The sequence below is a fragment of the Haemorhous mexicanus genome, chromosome 5, assembly GCF_027477595.1.
Source record: "Haemorhous mexicanus isolate bHaeMex1 chromosome 5, bHaeMex1.pri, whole genome shotgun sequence".
NCBI classification, from domain to species: domain Eukaryota; kingdom Metazoa; phylum Chordata; class Aves; order Passeriformes; family Fringillidae; genus Haemorhous; species Haemorhous mexicanus.
Window position 1 is genome coordinate 76,540,139 of NC_082345.1, and position 21,676 is coordinate 76,561,814.

Below are 21,676 nucleotides of genomic sequence, written 5' to 3' on the forward strand. Positions count from 1 at the left end.
TGGTTTTGATTTTTTTTTTAATAGTAATAGGTCTGCTTTAATTAGAAAGGCTGTAATATAGATTAAGGCATTAGGCAAATTGAAATCCTCCCATCTCCCAGTTCTCATCGAAATTATGAGAATGCTGGGAGAACCATTTAGATAATCAAAATTCCAGAATGCATTAAGGCCCGTGCAGTCATTGCAGTAGAATAAATGCTCAAAACCCAAACTCATGAACTTTGGAAACCTAGCAGGTGATTTTCTTTCCCGAAATAGTCTATGACCTAGGTAGCAGATCCTGGAAATCTTCACCTGAGTAGAGCTGGTGAGGGTAATGATGTGGCTAAAGGTTAGAAAGATAAAGACCAACAGTAACAATCTAAACTCAAAAGGTATCCATACTGTTTTCTGGCATCCAGATTCAGATTTATTCATCCTTTATCAGCAGTTAGGATTACAAACCACAGGTGTTTTATGCAGCACCAAAGCAGGGGTCTAGGTGGAGACAGCCTGGGAAAGAGCAGACAGAAACCCAAAAGAAAGTACGCTAGGAAGATCTGACTTGCTTTCTTTGGGGTTACTTTCTTGAAATAAAGTAAACATAACAGTGATGCCTCATTCATCTGCAAGATAAACCAACCATATGAAGAGGGGCTGAAGAAAAACCACACAAAATATTTCTATCCAGTGGGATAAAATATTCATGGATAAAAAGAATAAGGGGTTTTGCTTAATGAAGAATTCAAGTTTTCAAATCTCAAATCAGAGGGTTTTCAGCTCAGTAGCCTGAATTTTGCTATTTTATTGTGGCTATTGAGTCAAGCAGGTTTTAAATTCAGATCCAGGGAATGTTGTGATCTCTGTGAAAGTGAGAGCAAACTTCGACTGAAGATGTCAAAATGCTATTGCACACTACAATTGATTTTTGTGTGTGTGTGTGTACAATTAGCTTAAAGTATTAATGGAAAAAGTAGGTAGTTGCATCTAATGATTTTTTTGGAGTAATCTGAACCATCTGCCTCTATATATTAAGGAGTTCTTTCTTTAATCCAGATTATGGCTGACAAACTGGTTTTGGCATTCACGTTTCACTAGCACTGTGCCCTTGAAGAGCTGATGTGGCTGTAGAAACTCTCTCGCTTACAACTGTTGTGTTTGAAAACATTTTTTGTTTGGCTTTCTTGTAGTTGTTTTCTTAGAGCTCCTTTTTTGTTTGGTTGGTTGGGGTTTTTTTTGTTTTTTTGAGAAGATGGCCTTTCTAATGAAAAGTATGTTGAGCAACCAGGTAAAGAATTTGGGACTTGGAGGTGGAGGGGACGAAAGCAAAGAAGAAAGCACTCCTTCTGATCCAGCAGCAGCTGCAGGAATGACCAGAGAGGAGTATGAGGAATATCAAAAGCAAATGGTTGAGGAGAAGTGAGTACCTGTTCCCTTATTATGAGTACGGGGCTGATTCTTGGTAACTTTGTGCAAATGAAAATAACCCAAGAAAAAGCCAAACATGCTGCTTTTCACTATTTTTTTAAAAAGCAGATGAATCTTTGCTAGAAAGACTTTCCAAAATAAAAGTTCCCCAACTGGAAATGGTAAAATATTACATTCCCTCTTTCTGCCCCCCCTCCCTTCCTTCTTGTAACTCTCTCCTATGCTTTCCTGCTATCTCCACAGCTTGATGTGCTGGACTCATTCCTACGTTATGTTACTTTATCTAGAAAAATTTTCCAAGATGTTTGTAGTGCAGGATTTAATTCTCTAATGTATATGATTTGTTCTAGAACTCCACAGGAGTACACTTTCAATATGTAATATTTCATTGTCCACATTTACTATGGCAGACCTGAAATGTTCTGAGTGCTCATTTATCTTGAGCAAAGGTTTAAGATGGTTATTTTTTTTCCTAAAATCTACTGAATAAAGCAGAACTTTAAAATCAATTAAGTCTCAGTTTTGTCTGTAAAGACAATTTTTATCACTTGCTGTGTTTATGAAAACAAGTAAAATGGAGGACTTGGCATGTGTAAGAGTTCAAACCATGCATAATTATAAATAAAACGATTGACTTTTAAATCTCAAATGCATCTGTTCCTCTAATGGTCAATTACATAATAGTTGTGTAAATCCTTCTTCTAAGATGATTATAGTTGCCAGGTTAATGACTGATGGAATTTGAGGTATCCAGGTCTGTATTTAGCATCAGATATTTCAGTCAGGAAGCCCTGAAGAGGTCTCATTTGGTCTGGAAAAAAAGCACAGAATGTTTTGCTCTGCCTTTTGGCAAGTGATATCTAAAAGAGAAATTACCACCTGCTGGCAGGAAGATGCTTTAGGGAGACTGAGAAGAAGCACAGGATTCCTGGGATAGAGAAATGCCTGGGAAAAGAATTACTTCTATACTGTTTTGAAGTGGGGCACGTGTCCTTTCCCTGCTGAGCTAGACCGAGGAAGCAGAGCAGGAATAACCCTGTAGGACAGTTAGAAACTCTAAGAGAAAAGATCATCTCTGGAGGAGATGGGGTGCTGTGTCAGAAATCTCTGACATGGGCAGAGCATGGTCCTGTTTCAAGGCTCCACAGATTTTGTCCAGTGTTCAGCTGTGCACGAGTGGAGACCAGAAGAGTAAATATGCCTTGCTGAAGTCGTGCTCAGGCACTTTAGAACCAGTAACCAACCAGGCTTTGGGTGCTTCTCAGATTTTAGATTTGTTTGTGGGGCTTATGTTTTTAGAGGGAGAGAAATCCAAACACTCATTTTGGAAGCAGAGGAAAAGTAATGATCAATTTTGCAATAGAACTTCCATGAAAATGCTACTGGGGGAAAAAGAAATTAAAGGGAGAGGGGAGTGAAAGGAGAGTGTTATCAAATGTTACCAAAAATCTTTGAGGAGACACATGTTGCAAATAAATGTATATGAAATCTTAAAAAAAAAAAATTATGGAGACCAGTTCTTAAATCTAAGGAAAACATTTTATAAAATCACAGATTAAGTCAGTGCTCTTCCATACAGGGAAGCTTCAGAATTCACTGCTCTTATGAAGCAAATAATGCACAAAGAAAGACCAGGAAAATTCACAGGTAACAGAAGCACAGGAAGTGTGGCCCCTTAGCATCACTTTATTGGTATTGCTCCTTTTTTGCCTTTGGACAAGTTACTTATCTTGGGGAATAACTCCCATGGGTAGCTTTTTGAAGCCAAGCAACTGGTTCAGTTCAAGAGATTGTTTTTATTAGCATCTTGAAGGAACATTTTTTCTGGTTTCCAGGATGGAAAGAGATGCAGCATTTGCACAGAAAAAAGCAGAGCGAGCTGTTCTGAGGGTTCACCTGAGAGAAAAGTACAGACTGCCCAAGGTAAGCCTGTAGCTCACGAGCTCATCTAGTCCAGAGGCCAAATTTCAACCAATTTTAAACTGCCCATTCCTTTTTCTTTAGTGATCTTGGCACTGTCAAATATTTCCAGGAAAACCAAAGTATTGAAAGCAAAAGCTTCAAGCAACATATTTCAAATTATTTTTTAAATTATTATGCCACTTTTTAGGCTTCTGCCATGGGCAGCAGAGAGGTAATACAGGACAGAGTACTCTTTCCAGGGATTTGGATCACACATTTGCTCTGATCTGTCACTACTGGGAAGATGTTGGCATATTTCATTTATACCCCTCAAGGGTATGTGCTTCTTAGCAATTTGAAAGTTTATTTGTATTACTCACCTGCCAGCTCTGAGTCATTGCCACTCATTTTCTGATCGGTACTTTCCTATGCTTTTTGATTAATTAAAATGGAGGAAGGTAATGAATCTCTCTCTTATGAATTTAGCTGCGAAAAAATGTAGTGCTTAATCCAAACAAGTGATTTAGGGACTCATCATCAACAGAAAGAAACCAGCACCTGTAGCCTCATCTAGCCAAACTTTTAAATAAGCATTCAAGGTGGAGTTGGGTCACCTCCCAGTGGCTGTGTCTCTTCCAGAGGGAAGCCAGGTGACATCTGAACTCAGGTAAGATGTATTCCACCCCTAAGAGCCTGGTTCCTCTGGTGCTCTAGCTGGACAACATACCCTGAGGGTGAGTTTAATTACAGAAAGATTAATTATGCAAAAAATTAAGTCCAAGATTTTAAGTAACTGATTGGATTGGAGGCCTAAGTCTCTAAACACCAGCATTTTAATTAGCAGCTGAGGAGTAAAATATCATTAGGCCTTGCTTTCCTTTTGGAGGCATGGGCTGAGACAGCTCCTGAACGGCTTTTACCCAGCCCCTTGCCAGAGCTTTCAGCTCCAAGGGGGGCTGCTTTGGAAAGCTCCAGGATACTTGAGTGTCCAGGTCTCAACTAAACACCAGTGGAGCTGGGTGTCTCTGGTTTTCAAATTCTCCCACTTGTAGTGCTTTTTACAGCTGGAGATGGCGTCCAGGTCACCAGTCCCTCTTGGCTGAGCACCTCATAGACACACAGGTATGCAGTGGTGTTCTGACCCATCTCCAGTAGGATCTTGGCTTTGGCACGTACCAAGTGTTCTCTGGGGCCATATTTCAGTAATAACAGTAGAAGATTTATCTCTAAGGTAGGAGAGTAGCTCTAAGCCAGAAAACAATATTTCAGGATATGTTTTCCTGCATCTGTTTCTCCCTGTATGGCATGTCTTGGTTTTCATCAGCCTTTATGAAAACATGTTACAGCAGGAAGAAAATGAAACAACTACATGCATGCTTATGTGTCCCTGAAAAACAATTCTGTGCTGTAATACAACATACTGGCAGCAAATGCTCTCAGGCTTGTGATAATGCATTAAATATTTTGAAAATTGAAAGTAATTTCAGGTAGCCTAGTATGGTCTAGAAACATTGAATATTACCAGTATCAATCACTAGCAAGAGTTTTAGGTAAAAGCATGAAAATCAGGACTAAGCAGGGCCCCCCTTTGCCATGCAAAATCTAAAGCACCATGCTATCCAGGCCAGATTTATAAGAGAAAGTAGACCCTTAATGAACCTAATCCTATTAACAAAGTTGTCAACTTAGGTTTGTCATCAGAAAGATGTTTTTAGCTGTGAGACATTTGATCTATGGACAACTTTTTCATCTTTGGTGTATTCAGTGCATCACATTCATACAAAACAATTTAAAAATTAGATAAATACAGACATTAATATTTTAATAATAATTATGATTTTTATAAAAAAACTCACCAAACTCTCTTATCCACTTGCTGCCTTTTTCCTGAACTGGGATTCAGTAATCAATTAATTTCTGCAAGGTCTAAACCCAAGGGCATGAGTTGATGGTGAGCTGTGGAAAAAGGAGTCCCAGTGCAGATGTCAGGAGGAAGCAGTCCCCACTCACCAGCTCTGTGCTCCAAGCTGTGATCTCTGGATTCTCTGAGGGTGTTCCTGGGGAGGAAGGCTGCTGGTTCCAACATTGGCTCCTTGTAGCTGCTAGCAAGGTTCTTGCAGTTCTTCAGTGGCAAAAGGACGGTGTTGCTGCTGTATTGCTAATTTAAGTCCCACCTGCAAGTCAAGGCAAGGTGAACTCTGATTTTGTATGTTACTGGTGCAAAATAGGGGATGAATCACAGAAAAAGGTCTGGAGTCAGCTACCTAAGGATCTCTGCACATAAGCATAGGTAAATGTTATGGCAGGATGAGTTAGGCACAAGGAAAGCAGTACATCACACAGGGATGCTGGAAAAGAGTTTGGCTCCCTTGTGGATTAGTCTGTGAGCTTTGATCCTTTTGGTTTACAAGTAGACTTCATATAAGCAGTGTTGAACCAGCATTTGGTCTTCTTTGCTCCTTAAGTTGCACAGAAGACTTTAACATCATTGCTCAGAGGACCGAAAGTGCCATTAAACAAGCAATACCAAGCTTTGATTGCTCCTCTCCCCTCATCGAGGGCCGTTGTCTCCCTTTGAGGGAGCTTGACAAAACTTTTAGTGGCAGAAGCTGTCTCCCTGAGGTACCCTGCTTTTCCTTCAATCACGGACTGTGTCTCTCCCTGAGGGACATTGCTTTTCCTGCCCAGGGGACATGGAGCTGTCTAATGTTAAACTGTATCCTTTACCTGTGGGAGCCAGAGAAGGAATTTCCCCTGTGATATCAGGTGGTGACCATGTCCTGCTTGCACTGTCTTAATCCTTCTCCCTCTCTCATTCACCTTTTATCTCATTTCTGTACACACTTAAAGCTACAAAATAAAGTTGGTATGCTTGAACTGGACCCTTGCACCTTAATTTGGGCAGAGGACTTTACTGTCAAATTGTAACAAAGCAAATATTTAGAGAGTTTTCTGCCCACACCTACCAGTGTATCATTGTATATGTAAAGAAGTCTGTTGCATCTATAGCAAAACAGATCTGGGACTGACTACATCAGAGGCATAATCAGGGTCAAAAAACATTAACAGGCACTCAGACTCTACTGCCTGTGCTGTTGAATTGTCAGAATAATGTCTGACCCACTTTTGGCCTGGGCACTCTCCCAAGCAGTTCCCACGGCCAGTTTGGGAGTTAGGACAGGCGTTCCCAATCGGCAGTTACATAGGACCACCCTGTTTGGTAGGGCAACAGAGTTCAATAGCATCCCAGTGGGCTTTTCCAGGTCAGCTGGCCTTGGGGCAAGAGACCAGTGCCAGGCATATTTAATTTAGTAAAATAGATGTTGCTTCTGTATTCACTTTTCCATTTCAAATCAAAGTAAACAAGAATCTAACGCTCAAATTTTAGAAGGAAGGGAAGAGGCCATACATGCACCATGTGGTTCTTTGCTTCTTGTTGAGCAGCCCCACCCTGTTGAAACTTGTTTTAGGTCTATTAAAGCTAAAGGTCTAAAGCTGCCCAAGCCACCTGCCAAGTGGGTAGAGGCAGGTGGCTTGGGCAGAATTGTACTGCTTTAGACTATATCTCACTGTATTCTTTTTTGAGAACACTTTGAAGCCCCAAACTGTTGCACATCACATCCCAGACTTCCATAGGACAGTGGTCTTTGGTGCAAGAACATGACAGACAATTGGTTGCATTGCCAAAGATATGAATCACTACAGTAATGTGCAGTGATGATGTCTTAAATTGGAAATAATTCTAAAGGAAAGAACATGTGTGATTGTCTGATTAGGGGCACTTTTTCAGTAATTAACATTTTTTTATCATCCTCTACTGTTGCTGGAGAGGATTTCAAAAGGGCTAACTTCTCTGATAGCCATCAGCTGCTGAATAAAAGCTTAAAACAATTTTTCCTGTTACACAATCAATAAAAAATACCTCCTCTGTTCAGGAGATTGTTTCTAGCTCCCACAGATCAGACTCCAGCAACCCTTATCAAAAAGGTGAAGAGATGTCCTCACCCATTTTATCCAATAGCAGTAACAATCCTGCTAGAACTCCCTACAGTTTCACAGGAGATGTGAGGGAAAATTAGATTAAAGGGAAGTATAGTCACTGCAAACAGAAAGTGTGGAAATATGGAACCATAAATAGTGGTTATGCAGCTGATCACCCCCAGCCTGCCTGTCCTTGCTATGGCCTGCAACAACACAGACATTGCTCATATATGTCCTTGCATTTATTTATCCTTTCATTCATGCAAAACCCAGACCCCTCACTCTAAAAAACACCTCCTGCTGATTGCATTGCTGCTTATTCATATCAGGCCTTTGCTGCTGTCATGGTTAATTTTTGAGATGTAATGAGGCATTAATGCTTATCTTTGATGTGTGAACTGTGTCGAAATATTCTGTTCTTCTGAGCTCTGGATCCATCAGAATCCACCAGAAAATGTGAACAAAATCACCATTGTTTGAAAAATTGACATAATCCCACTGATGGAGTGTTTCAGTGGGCAGGCAGGAAGCAAGTGTGTATAGTGCTTACTGCATCTCAGCCCTTTTAATTGCTTAACCAGTTTCTTCTCCTGTCTCCTTTTGCTTTCTCAGACTCACAAGCAACCTCCCTCCTCTCTTTTGTTGTCCAAGTCCTCCTATTACCCCACTTGCCAGCACTGCAACACAGATTATGTGCCAGGCAGCCCCTGCTCTTCATCACAACTCAGAGAGGCCAACCAAAGGCCTAGACAGAGTTTAGATGTGCTTTGGGAAGATGGGGGATCCTTTTTCTAGTTATTCATTCTGAAGTTTAATGCATCTTTCTTCCAGAAGGCTTCAGTTTAGCGCTGATACCTAAAAATCCCCCCCACCTACCCTGCCCAACAATTGAATAAGGAAATGGTACCACAGCTCTTCTAAAGCTCTTGTTTCATTGACCAGAAGCTGACAGGCACAGCACAGCAGCTGACAGGCTCAGTAGTGTCCTGCAGCATGGTTTTGGGGGCTACAAATAACTTGGAATGGAATTCCTGCACCATCAGCATGGCAAAGATCTCTAAAATGGCAAGTGACACTGAGGGCTTCAGTTTTGACAGTGCTGAAGCCCTTCAAAGAAATATAATTGACATTGCCGGAAAAATCTTTTAGAACTTTCATGGAGACTGATTGAGGCCCTGAATTCATAAGTTGCACACAAAGAATTGACTGAAAAATCTGTGCATGTTTCGGTTCTCCCTAAAAACCAAAAAAAGAACAGAACAAGATGCTCACTGGTAGATCCTGGGAGAGCAGAAATACTCTCATTTGCTGATTTTGTTTCCTGCTTTAGAGTGAATTGGATGAGAATCAAATACAAATGGCTGGAGATGATGTGGGATTGCCAGAAGACCTTCAGAAGATGGTGGCAGAAGATCAGGAGGAGGAAGAAGACAAGGACTCTATCCTGGGCCAGCTGCAGAACATCCAGAATATGGACATGGATGCCATCAAAGAAAAGGCACAAGCCACCTTCACTGAGATGAAACAGGCAGCTGAGCAGAAATGTTCCATGATGTAGAAGAGCCACCGCTGCCCAAAGGCTGTAACTTCAGTCTTGTGTTGCTGGGGATGCAGAGGGAGAGCAGGCAGAGGGAAGCACTTAGCTCTGTAGCATTCAGTGTAAATATAGAAATGTGATGAGAGAGAGACTTAAAATCCTGAGGGGAGAGTAAAATTTTACCTGCTGGGACTGCCTAGAGGGAAGTTAGAATTGATCCTCAGTTTTGAACATAACTTTTTCCCCCATGGAAAAAAATGGCTTCAAAAGAGTTAAAATTGGGGAAAAAATGTGCCTTTTTCCATTTTTTCCACATGACTGAAATGCTATTAAATGTGTATGTCTGAACACAATTGTACTTCTGATACATCACATAGAGGTAACCACTCATTTAATCCTGATTTCAGAAATAAACGCATATATTTCTTATAAGAACATGTCTGTTTCAAGCATCTTGAGGCAAAAACAGTGCTCAGATATTGACATTTGCTGCAAAACCTTGATTTTTAAAATCGTCTCTGTATTAAGTGTAGCAAAAGGCAAAAAGTGAAGCATGTAACTCAACAGCTTGGGTCAAAAATGTTGTCATATGCACTGAGTGGGGACATGTAGGAAAGAAAGGCTTGATGGCTCTCAGTGAGCCCTGCTCTAGAGCAATGCAGGCTTCTCCAGTCTGCTTTCATTTCCCAGCCTCTCAAAGACACTTCAAACATCAAGGGACAGCAGTGACTCTCTGCTTGTCTGCTCTGTGTGCCAAATTCTGGGGCTGGGGGTACCGGCACAAGGCTAAAACCAGCTCCCCACACTGATTCTGGGGGTTGCCTCCATCGAAGGCTAAACATGGAGGGTTATGCCGGGGTGGGGCACCTAAGCCTGAGGAAAGGCATAGCTCTCACTAATGTTAAATCTGCCTGTGCCTATGGGACGTGCAGGCTGCTACTCCCAAGGAATTCTATAAAAAGAATGGCTTTGTAAGTTCTCCAGGAGTTAGCCTGGAAATTAAATTTGGAAATTAATACATGTAGCACCTTCCTACAGGTTTATAAGTCTCTTTCTCTCTCTCTCTCTCTTTCTGTCTCCAGACAATCAAGTAAAAATAATCATTTTAAATTAACAAATTCACTAAGTATGATTTATCTCCTTTCTCTTTTCATTCTTTCCTTGCTTGCTTCCTTCCTTTTCTCTTTGTCTTCTCTCCCTCCCCTCCCTCCCCTCCCCTTGCTTGAAAACCTGCTATGCATTTTCTTCCCCATTGTAGCATTAAGAAAATACGCTTTTTTTCCTTGCTCATTTCCTTCTTACCTAGGAAACACAGAGTTTACAAGTTCTGCTCTTTCCAGAGGATGTCTTAGTGCATTAAATGGCTCTCATTCAACAGGTAATTTCTTTAGTGGACAAAACCTATTTTCAGCAGGTCCCCCAAGCATCAGAGCTATTTTGCCTAAAACTACCAAGACTTCTGATCCGATTTCTTCCTCTTGGGATTCTGCTCTCACATGGCACCACAGACTCTCATTATCTATGTAGAAAGATAAGTGGGGTCTTTTAGGAGGTCTTTACATGAAGTAGATAAAATAGTCACCAGCTCAGCTCAACCAGCCTGAGGTTTTTGAGGCTCAATGCATTTCCCTCTGCACTGGTATAAATCTGGGTGGTGTCTCCACACTGTTGTGTTGCTTTACAGACTGAATTGTCCTATCTATAAAACGCCAAAATAAACAAGCCTTAGGGTTTTGACCTTTGAATTAAAATGTGCTTGGGACATCCCAAAAATCTTACTGAAAGCATCTGGTGCTTTAAAGGATCTAATTAAATTTGCCAACAGATGTAGGATCAGAATTTTCACAGTTTAAAGGGTCAGAGAAGAAAGTACAGTTAGAATCACCAAACAAACGATTAATGAGATTCCAAAAAAAGTGTCAGGGCTGGCAGAGATAAGCAGGACTGGGAGGTGGCTTGGGACTGGCGCAGGATGGGTGGCCAGCCCCACTGAAGTGCTGCTGGTACAGGAGTGAGCTGCCTTAGGCACCACTGTTAGACCAGAGCTCCCACATTTAGTCTGCAGTATCAGGGCCAGGGCAGGGGGGCAAATCTGTGCTGCATTCAGCAGGAGCCTGATCTTCAGCTCGCTGGAGGTGGCTGCCTGCTCCTGGCAGCACCTGCAGGGCTCATCCCTCCAGCACTGGCTGTTCCTGTCTTCAGCTGCTAGCCACAGGCCGGGGGAGGCACATGAGTAGGAGGTGCTGAGGCCACCCCAGGTACATGCAGCTCTCAAGGTGCTTAGCCCTGGGGACAGGTCACAGGGCAGCCACTGCATGTGCTGGTATGCAAGTCTGGGAATGTTTGTGTCCATAGCTGTGCACGAATGCACATGTACGCGTGTGCATGCAGCTATGCACGTGTGAGAATGGACAGGGACATGTCTGTGTGTCCGTGTGTCTTTGTCAGGAGCAGATTAAAGGGTTAGGTCACATGGCAGCTACTGCTGGACCGACCCTACCTGGGATTTGGGTTCTTAGAGTTAATAGGATCGCTGGAGCTCAAGACCGTCATCCCATCAAGATAAATGTCTCTAGTGCCCACTCTTAAGCAATCCGAATTCAATTAGGCTAATTGGAAAACAAGTAAAGAAGGATTGTGTTAATATAGCCTTATAGCATGAACCTCCCCCCATGAGGATGGCAAGCCTAAATGCCAGCGCCCTCGAACCCAGTCACTGGTGCTCCCACTGGAAAGGGCTGCCTGGCTCCCGGAGCCTATTCCACACCCACAACCTGGACAGACAGCAGGACAAGATCTCTGTGCAACTCCTGGGTGCCAGACAGGACACTGGGAGGTGGAGAAAACACAGCTGATTCTCCTGGGCAGATTAAGCAAAGTTTCAGCAGAAAAACAAATAAAGTGTAAGCAATACAGTGACAGGAGGAGATGGCTTCCTCATGCATTATGCTTTCAAGAAGGTTCTCAAACTGCGCCCTTAGGAATTTTTGGAGAGGAAAAAATCCTTTTTTGGGTTGTTTTTAACAGTCTGCTGGATGATACAGAGTGTGCAAACAGCAGGAGGGTACAGGTTCACTCTAGGTGAATATTTCCTCATTTTCCCTGCTTCCCTCCAGTTGATTTGCAGTCTAACCTTGGAAGCCCCATCTGTCTTTCAGGTCCCCCATGCTGCACATCCTTGGTCTGGAGAGTGATGTCTCTCCTGCAGTGTGACTTCAGCTTCAAATCTCTGCTCTGCAAGGCAGTAATTATTTCACCTGGACATTAAAAAATGGCAGAAGAAAAGGAAGGAAGAACCTGTGGCATTTTATGGTGCTGATTTGATTGCGTGAAACCACATCCCATACATATGTCTCAACAGGATGAAAATTATTACCCTTTAGTCTTCACTATACATGTGGAAGGAGGTACAGAAGACAGCTGCACTTTACAGATGGTCCACCTTGAGAACTTCTGTCCCTTCCAAGCATAACTTCAGCAGAAATTTTAATAATGTATTGCAAAAAAATTAAAAAGATGATGAAATGGGGATACCCCTTGGAAAGGCAAGTAACAAACCCTGCTTGTTTCATCCTTTAACGAATACTCTCAAATTTGATTCTGGTTGTCCCCACAAGTTTCCAAAAGTCAATGGTCTTTGCAAAGCTGGGAGGTACCACAGGATCAGTTTCTGAGGCTTCACACTAATACAAAACAAATCCCAGAAGGCTGCAAACGATTCAGCTGACAGCCAGGACATCAGACCCTAAGGGAAAAGTACAGTTACCATTCTTTGCCTATCTAAACCCTCTGTGCAATCAGAGGAACCATTAGACTTCTTCCCTCCCTGGAGCACTGTAATGCCTCATGCATGTCACACAGTCTGTGCCTAAGGCATGGCAAGAGAGAACAGACAGATCTAGAGCTGGAAGAGTCAGAGTTCTCTCTGCTCTGCTGCAGGGTTATGGGGTTTTTTTCAGGTATTTTTTCAAATTGGGATCAAGGGAGTGGCTTCCTCTTTCAACAATTCCACTTGCCTGCTAGAAGGATGCTACAGTGACAAATGTAGCTCCACATGGAAAACATAAGTGGAATATTCTTCTGCTGAGCAAAGAGGAGCCTTCTCTGTCAGGGAGGAAGGTCTCTTGTGTCCTGTGTAGGACTCAAGCACTGTGCTACAGGGCTGGAAAGCTTTTTTTCTGCCTTCATATTGTGATGAACAGCAAAAAATTCGAGTATTGACTCTGTAAGTGACAACTTTGACAGGTACCCCAAAAGCAGCATCTGTGCCAGGATCCAATGCCCTTCATGACACTGACTAAAGGGTTTTTGCTCCTTCATTTCACATTCCTATCTTTCTTAACTACAACAAGCAAAACTGATTCCTAATTTTGCCCAGGACTTCTGGAGGGACAGGTGTGTTTTGTGCTAATTTTGAGTGCTGTAAACCCCCAGCTTCAAATTAGAAGAAATTAGGGACATTGCACAGTTCATTCATCTTCACTAATAGAGTTCCTGGGAAACACACATTTAGATTAAAGGAACACAATGGCCCCTAGCTGATTGCTTTGAGTACCCTCCAATGTCCCTACAATGGTATTGACTGGCTTTTTATAGTGTCCACAAAAGCCAGACTAACCTTTTCTTGTCTCTTCTGTTGGCCTCTTCCCTCTGTGCAAACGGAGGTCTGAGATCTTTCGGCCTCAAACCAACCCCCAAGCAGTCAGTGAAGGCAAACCTCACCTGAAGCTAGGAAAAGCCGTGCATTCCCAAAAGAAATCTACTTTGGGACATCAGAACATAAACTTGCAAAAGGTGTGGACACTGGCAGAAGCAAGCACTACAAATCTTTGAAGTCATTCCTCTGAAAAAATCTACATGATATGGAGCCTGTTGGGGCAGAAGGGGAATAGAAAAATGCAGATTTATTGAGAGAGGTCATACTTAGACTAGCTAATATATCTGGAAGAACGAGCAGCAGCAGTGGTGTTTTTCTTCCACATTCACTCTCCTCAGGCTTCAAATGGAAGCATCCACAAAGCTAACTGTAGACTGCAAACCACTCTGGATGTTACTGCTTTTGTCACATAAACAAGCTGGGACAAAGGGTAGCTGGTGTCTCAGAGGAACTGGGAAGTGCTAGTGTGAAAATGACAAAAAGACAAAAGCAGGGAGAAGATCAATGCAGGATCCGTGATGCTGTTACCCGGATGGTCTTGTGGAAGGTCCAGGTCTTCCACCAAGCCAAGTGCAAAGAGAAATGTGTGGGATTTGACTTCCTGCCTCACCTCCAAAAACATTCTGTGCATCCCCCATGAAGCTATGCCCTGCCTGCTACCGCCCCCAGCCCCACTCGAATCGTGGAGTACAGGGTCACCGAATCAGCTCTTCTCACAGGCTCTGTCCTATAGCAGCATACTTGAACACTCCCTCGCAAATATTGCTTAGAGCTTCCTCGAGTTTGTGAAGTCTGAAAAGCTGAGCCCACCTCCTGCGTCTATCCTGCCCGGAAGCACCCGGTCTGTGAAATGCCTTTGGAGGCAATCGGGCGCAGGGCGAGTGTCCCGCAGAGCACCAGCGCAGCGGCTTTTACCCCAGAGCCCCTTAGTCGGGCCGGGGCTGCGGATCGTCCCGCAGAGCAGCTTTCGAGCGGCCGCCGTGAAACCGGCGCACCTACAAACCATCCGGGAGGGATCTGGGCTGAGGCCGTCGGACAAGAGACGCGGCGGGGCTCCGAGAGCCGCCGAACAGCGCTGGGCCGTGCCGGGGACCCGCTGTCCTCTGGCCCAGCACCTCCGGGCTCCTGCCCCTTCCCGTCCCGTTCGCTGAGCCCCCTTTACCGTGCCCCCGGCAGCGGCTGCCGCGACTCCGGCCGTCCCGGCTCTATCCCCCCGTGCCCGGCGCGCCTCTCGCCGCCCGTCCCACCGCGGTTTCCTACAGCGCTACCCCTGTCCCAGGGCTCCAACCGCGGCCCTCGCCCCGGGCCAGCCCCCGGCTGCAGGTGGGGGGGCCGCCCCGCTCCGCCTCGGGGGCCCCGGACGGCATCGCCCGGCGCCGTCTGGGGTTGGGACTGGGGCCGGGGCCGGGGCCGGCGGGGAGGGGCGGGGCGGCCGGCGGGGGCCGAGGGATGCCCTGCCTCCCCCTCCATGCCGAAGAGGTGCGGGGGCCTCGCCTTCCCTCTCGCTTACCGCCCCCTGGCACTCCTCCCCCGCCCCAAGGAGGCCAGCCCGCCCGGCGACACCGTGCCAGACTTGCCCGCGCCGCCCTGAGGCCGGGTAAGACCGCAGCGGCGCGGCGGAGCCCCGGCCGGCCGCCTCATGCACCCGCCCGGCGCCCCGCTCGCCATGGCCGAGGGCGCCTTCTCGCTGGCCGCCCCGGCGGCGCGGAGCCCCGGGGGAAACCCATCGAGGCTTCACAGCATCGAGGCTATCCTGGGGTTCACCAAGGAAGACGGGCTGCTGGGCGCCTTCCCGCCCGACGGCAGCGCCAAGGAGGCGGACCGGCGGGGGCCCCGGCATTGCCTGCCCAAGATGCCCGGGGAGCAGCCGCCGGCCGAGCCCCAGGGCCACGCTGAGCGCTTCCAAGGTGAGCGCTGTGGACGAACGCCGGGTGCCGGGGGGCGAACGGGTGGGCGCCGCTCCCCAACGCCCCCGGGCAAGCCCCGCGGGGAGATCCCGCCGGTGACCTCCCGTCTTCCCCTCGCAGAGCCGTACTGTCCCGGCAGCGCCAGCCCCGAGCTGCCCGCTGGCAGCAGCGGCGAGGGGAAGCCGTCTGAAGAGGAACAGCCCAAGAAGAAACACCGGCGAAACCGCACCACCTTCACCACGTACCAGCTTCACGAGTTGGAGCGTGCCTTTGAGAAGTCCCACTACCCCGACGTGTACAGCCGCGAGGAGCTGGCCATGAAGGTCAATCTGCCCGAAGTCCGCGTCCAGGTAACGCCCGGCCCGGCCCCGCGCGACGGCCCTCTCCGACGCGCCTCGGCGCAGCCCCGTGGTTCCGGCGGCCGGAGCAGCACGGGTGCGGCGCGCGGGCCCGTGACCGCAGCACGGCTCCGGCCACACTGGGGGCCCCGCTGGAGCGCTGGGCAGGGCTGCCGCACAGCCGCCAGCCGGCCCGGCCGGCGGGACAGCGCGGGGCTCGGGGCAGACCTGAGTCCGGCAGCCGCGTCGTCGGTGCTGCTGCCTTTTGTGTGGCGTGTCCCAGCCCGGGGCCGCTGAATCTGCTGTGTGCCAGGGCAGTGGCGGGTGGATGGGCGGGCCAGCTCCACTGCGGGACTGCTTTCTACCGAGCGCAGGGCTGTGGGTCGTGGAAGAACGCCCGAGCCCCCCAAATTCCCTTTTGCCCCAGCTCGGCAAGGCGTGTTTCCCTCACTCTGTTTTGGGTGCACCGCTGCAGCCAGAGGTGAGCCTCTTTCCACTGCCTGGGGCCTGGCTGATACAGCTCTGCTTGCAGGTTTGGTTTCAGAACAGAAGGGCTAAGTGGAGGCGGCAGGAGAAATTGGAGGTGACCTCCATGAAGCTGCAGGACTCGCCCATCCTCTCGTTCAACCGCTCACCACAGGCAGCACCCATGGGTCCTCTGAGCAGCAGCCTGCCCCTGGAGACATGGCTCAGCCCGCCGGTGCCCAGCAGCACGGCTCTGCAGACCCTGCCTGGCTTTGTGGCCTCGCCGCAGAGCCTGCCTGGCAGCTATACGCCACCGCCCTTCCTGAACTCTCCGGCAGTGACCCACGCGCTGCAGCCCCTGGGGGCCATGGGGCCACCGCCGCCTTATCAGTGTGGGGCCACCTTTGTGGACAAGTTCCCTTTGGATGAGGCAGACCCACGCAACACCAGCATTGCCGCCCTGCGATTGAAGGCCAAGGAGCACATCCAGTCCATCGGCAAGCCCTGGCAGACAATCTGAACTCCCTCTCAGCACCTGGGAGAAAGCCATGGGGAAGGCACATCCCAGAACATCTTAGGGACACCCTTACCCTGCCTTGGCTGCCATGGATGGATGGCCAGGCACAGGAGGGCTGTCCCTTACACTTGCCTTTCCCCTACGCCTTGACCTGCTTTTGTATTTTGTGGTCCTTTTAATTCCCTTTTCCACAACCCCTGAAGAGTTAGGGGCCTGATCATAGCTTAGGAAAAACAGTCTCTTTTGCTCTCCCTCATTGGCTGGATGCTTTAGTTGCAATAAAAGCTACAGTAGGGCAAAGAGCTATGTAAGGTGGCTGGGAGCTCAGGACGGCTGTACCTGGGGAGGGGGTTCTACTTTTACACCATTAAATGGTACCATCTGCATGGAGGCTGCGTATCATGTTTCTGAACCCAAATGGACATCTTGGGCTGGACCCTCTGCTCTGTGTGATGTACGAAGGGGTGGGAGATGCCTGGCTGTGGGCTCTTCTCTGTCCTCCATCGGCAGAACCCTGCCCAAGCTAGCTGTGGCATTGGGGCCTGCATCCCCATGATGGAGAGTGTGCTCTGATGGGAGTGGGCAGAGGGGGGCTTAGAGCCCTTACAGTCCTCAGGCCAGGCGCATTGCTCCCTGCATTGCACTTGTGGAGCAGTGCCAGGCTCAGGTGGGCTCGGCTGGAGTCAGTGACAGTCCTTGCCTCTGCAAAGAAGGGGAATGGCAGGACCCCCAGGGCTCCTGCCCCCTGCAGCCCAGCTGCCCACAGGAGAGACAGACGGTCTCGGGTTGGGCACTGACACCCGGCTGGGGCCTGGCAGGTAAATCCTCCCTGCTCTGGCTGACCAGGACAGCCCCTGGAGGCTGGCACAGAGCTGGGCCATGCCCGCTCCCCTGCCCACCCAGTGCCCATCACCAGGCTGCCCAAACTAAAACTGCGGCATCTTTATTTTTCATTATCTCCGTTACTGCCTGTAATGGGGCTGAGAATCTGTAATGAAACACCCCTTCTCCTCTGCTGGGCATGGGGTGCTCTACACACTCGGGAGGTTGTGGCAATTAATGTTTCTCATTAGGGAAGAGAGAAGGATGCACAAGTGCCCTCATTGTGTCCTGGGGATGATTCAATGCAGACTGGGAGACCTCTCCTTTCACCATTTCCCACTCGTTGTGGCCAGACAAAGGCTGGCGTCTAATTATATTTTCACAATCTGTGCGTATCTTTTAAGAGTCCAGTCAGAAACAAGTATGTCAGCCTTGTTCAGCTTCACTTCAGAGAGCTTTTTAACCTCAGACAGCGGTTTCTAAACATCCCTTCATAGCTTTCTCCACAGCAGCCCCCATCTATTGTATGGAGAGCTTCTTTTACAGATAATAGGAATCTTTCTTGTTTTTAAATGCCTTTTCCTCTGTCCCCAGCCTCCCTGCAGATCTAACCTGCCTCTCTGGACCAGCACACACACTGTTCAGGACACCTAGCTTCCCTCCCCTGAGCTGTGCTGGTCCAGGGCATGCAGGGAAGCCAAGTAAGTGATTCCCCTCAGTCTGGGGGAAATGAAGCCCTGCTGGGGGAGACTGTCCTCCTGGGCTCCAGACTTGACAGTTCTACTGTGTGTGCATTTGTAGCGGTGCCCACCCTTCCCAGCACACATCTCTTTGCTTCCTTGGCAGAGAGAGGAAGTGCTGCCAGAAAAGGACTGCCATTGCTGTCAGGACAAGGGAGGTATTTTGCTAACTTCTAGTAAAGACACCTGAAGGAGAACAAAAATCATATTGCTTCAGTTTTTAGGTCTTATTCTAATGGTCCTTTCACAGGTAAGTTTTGCTTGCATCACCAGTTGCAAGAAGGCATGGCATTTTTGGTGGCTGCAAGAGAAGGATTTCTCTTGGTGTGCTTGAGAAGTGCCTGCATAGCCTGGTTTGTGACAGTAAGAGACACATGTTAATGAGTGACTGCACAGGCTCTGCACACTCTTCCTTCTCAGGGTAGGAACAATCTCACTTGTCATTACTTGGCTGCCGTCCAGCTGTGGCTCTGAAGCTGAAAACCCTCCTGTGCAGGTAAGCACATTAAATTTCTGCCCTAAAGTTCTCGCCTGTGCTTGTTGCTCATGGTTAATAAGCAACTCCCCAAGATTTCAATAGTGCTTTTCCATATTTTGGCATTACTACCCTCCCTTTCTCTTACCTACAGTTCTTCTGTATCCTGTAAAGCTGTTGGAAAGAAGCCCTCTAATTCCTGATCAGCTGCCACCAGCACGGATGCTTGGTTCCTTGAGATAGTCAAAGACTGGCAGTAGATAAATCCACAATGACAGGGCAGCAGAAGTAGCAGCTGAAGATACCTGCTCACTTTTAATAAGGTCCTGATCCAGCACCTGGAAACAAATAAAGATTATGGCAAGATATGGTGGTTGTTCTTTTATTGGCATAAAAAACAAGTCTTTCTTACACCTTGTACAGGTGAACCGTGTAAGTGGATTGACTTTGTGCAGCCATGTCCTTCAAGGAAAGCTGTGAGTTTATTGTTAAAAATGAATATTTTACCAGCTACACAGAAGTGGGCAAATAAAGAGACAGAAGCATATGCAAACACATCTTTCTTCTAGCCTGTCTAGTTTTCTGTGTTCCTACACTTTCTTTCAAATTGTCCCATTCCATTTTAAAAGCCCATTTGTTCATTTTGTTGTAAATATCTTCTCCTCCTTAATTGGGTGCTGAGTCTAATAATCCTGCCTCGGCTTGTTAACTGTACAATACCAGTCAGAGTTAATGACCCATTAGAGATTAATTCCTTAAACAGCATCTAATTGCTCACTGTAAAACCTTTTCTTAAAACTGGATTAAATCATCTAGATCCTTAACCACTTCTTTACTCTAACTTTGCTAAGGCTATTAGCATGGCCTTCTGAGTGGTCTGTTTTTTCTTTTGCTTGAACTGTATTAGCAACATAGTATTTTTAGTGGCCATACTTGACTTCTTTTCAACACCTGAAGTTATAAGGAAGAATAATACAGAAAAAGACTGCCAGAGAATGAGTAATTGAGAGGAAAATGCCATGATGGAATTTGTTCTCAAGAGTGTATTCTGGTCTCCCTTCCTTCTCTCTATCCTGCTCATAATCCTGCCAATATTAAAGAAAACTAGCAGATACCTGAGCTCTTTAATTTTGACTTGAGGTTCAGCTCATTGGCTTCCCGGTGGAGCAGGACTGTCTCTGTGTGCAGGGGACCCTCAGTCCCTGCTGGATGGCTCAGAAGCTGTCATTCCCTCCGGAGCAGCAGGCTGGCTGATGTGTGTGCTACTGCCATGGTAGTTCACAGCCCCTGTGACATGAAAACACACTTTTCTCAACCATAGTTTGAATTTCTGTTACTAGCTGCTGGGGTTGAGGGCAATGCTGTTCCCTTCCTCTGCACAGAAAGCTGAACGATCTTTTTTTCCATCTGCCCTGGCTACATCTGACAGACATTTCAATTATGGACATTCAGTTTCTTACTATTGCAACATCTCAAGTAGCTGCTCAAAGCTCCTGGTTACATCTTTCCTCATCTCTAGGGACATACTATGAGCAGTCATTAATTCAAGTGGGTTCCCTTCAGCTACAGTGTTTCAGCTTCTCTCTCCTATGCTGTCAGCTGTCCTCTTTGTCGCTGCTATAAACCTTGGGACTTCCTTCGGTAGTTTGTCACCCACAGGGTATCCACCCGCAAAATGCTAGCATTGGAAAAAATAGTGGAACAAAATAAAACCGAAAAACCCCAAACAAACAATGAAACAAAAACCCCAAAACAAACAAAAACCCCGAAACCCCCAAACAAACAACCCCAAACAACAACAAAACAAAACAAACACAAACTAAAGAAAAAACAAACAAAAAACTACCCCAAAACAAAACGAAACAAACAAAAAACCAAACAAACCAAAAAACCAAAACCAAAACGAACGTGAAACCAAAAGCTCCTTCGACCAGGACGCTGACATTACTAAATAGTGTGTCTCCTCTCTGAGCATCCGTGCTCTGCCAAGGCATTATGTCAAAACTGGCTGACATTTGGCAGTCATTCCTGTGTCATATGACACTTCTGCTCCGTAAAGATTGGGATTGCGGGGCCGGGCACTGTGGTGCAACTGAGATACGGCAAACAGCAGCAGCCACGGGGCTCACCTGGCACCGGAGCGCACCGGGACATCCTGAAAGGCCGGGGCTCAGCCGGTCCCGGGCTCACCGGAGCGCTCCCCTCACGGTCGGGGCTCAGCCGGTCCTGGGGCTCAGCCGGTCCCGGGCTCACCGGAGCGCTCCCCTCACGGCCGGGGCTCAGCCGGTCCCGGGCTCACCGGAGCGCTCCCCTCACGGCCGGGGCCCAGCCAGTCCCGGGCTCACCGGAGCGCTCCCCTCACGGCCGGGGCCCAGCCAGTCCCGGGCTCACCGGAGCGCTCCCCTCACGGTCGGGGCCCAGCCGGTCCCGGGCTCACCGGAGCGCTCCCCTCACGGTCGGGGCCAAGCCGGTCCAGTGCTCACCGGAGCGCTCCCCTCACGGTCGGGACTCAGCCGGTGCCGGGCTCACCGGAGCGCTCCCCTCACGGTCGGGGCCCACCCGGTGCCGGGCTCACCGGAGCGCTCCCCTCACAGTCGGGACCCAGCCGGTGCCGGGCTCACCGGAGCGCTCCCCTCACGGTCGGGGCCCAGCCGGTGCCGGGCTCACCGGAGCGCTCCCCTCACGGTCGGGGCCCAGCCGGTGCCGGGCTCACCGGAGCGCTCCCCTCACGGTCGGGGCCCAGCCGGTGCCGGGCTCACCGGAGCGCTCCCCTCACGGCCGGGCCGAGGGCGCCCCCTGCCGGCCGCGGCGGGAGCAGGCCGCGGGGCCCGCGCCGGGCCGAGGCCGCCCCCGGGCACGGCGGAGCTGCCCCAGCGGGCCGGGCCGCGGGGACAGCGCCGTCTCCCGGGCACACACGGGGCACGGGGG

The 21,676-nt window shown here is 48.0% G+C and overlaps 2 protein-coding genes and 1 long non-coding RNA gene across 4 annotated transcripts; 2 read left to right on the forward strand and 1 right to left on the reverse strand.

Moving 5' to 3' along the window:
- The first annotated feature begins 862 nt into the window (after nucleotides 1-862).
- On the forward strand, nucleotides 863-9,165 carry CPLX4 (complexin 4). Its single transcript, XM_059847724.1, has 3 exons — nucleotides 863-1,398; nucleotides 3,243-3,330; nucleotides 8,621-9,165. Exons 1-3 carry the CDS (start codon nucleotides 1,232-1,234, stop codon nucleotides 8,846-8,848), a joined length of 483 nt encoding a protein of 160 aa, XP_059703707.1. The 5' UTR covers nucleotides 863-1,231; the 3' UTR covers nucleotides 8,849-9,165.
- On the reverse strand, nucleotides 1,786-21,519 carry LOC132327983 (uncharacterized). Of its 2 annotated transcripts, XR_009486665.1 has the most exons (5): nucleotides 20,878-21,519; nucleotides 19,864-20,035; nucleotides 18,897-19,086; nucleotides 5,320-5,483; nucleotides 1,786-2,218 (listed from the first exon to the last, which is right to left on the reverse strand). It is a non-coding gene; the product is annotated as an uncharacterized LOC132327983 (long non-coding RNA). The 2 variants fall into 2 exon arrangements; XR_009486664.1 differs by lacking the exon at nucleotides 1,786-2,218 and having other exon boundaries at nucleotides 4,772-5,483.
- Nucleotides 15,077-17,090, forward strand: RAX (retina and anterior neural fold homeobox). Its single transcript, XM_059847909.1, has 3 exons — nucleotides 15,077-15,391; nucleotides 15,512-15,741; nucleotides 16,262-17,090. The coding sequence occupies exons 1-3, from the start codon at nucleotides 15,124-15,126 to the stop codon at nucleotides 16,712-16,714; spliced, it is 951 nt and encodes a 316-aa protein (XP_059703892.1). The 5' UTR covers nucleotides 15,077-15,123; the 3' UTR covers nucleotides 16,715-17,090.
- Nucleotides 21,520-21,676: the final 157 nt, after the last annotated feature.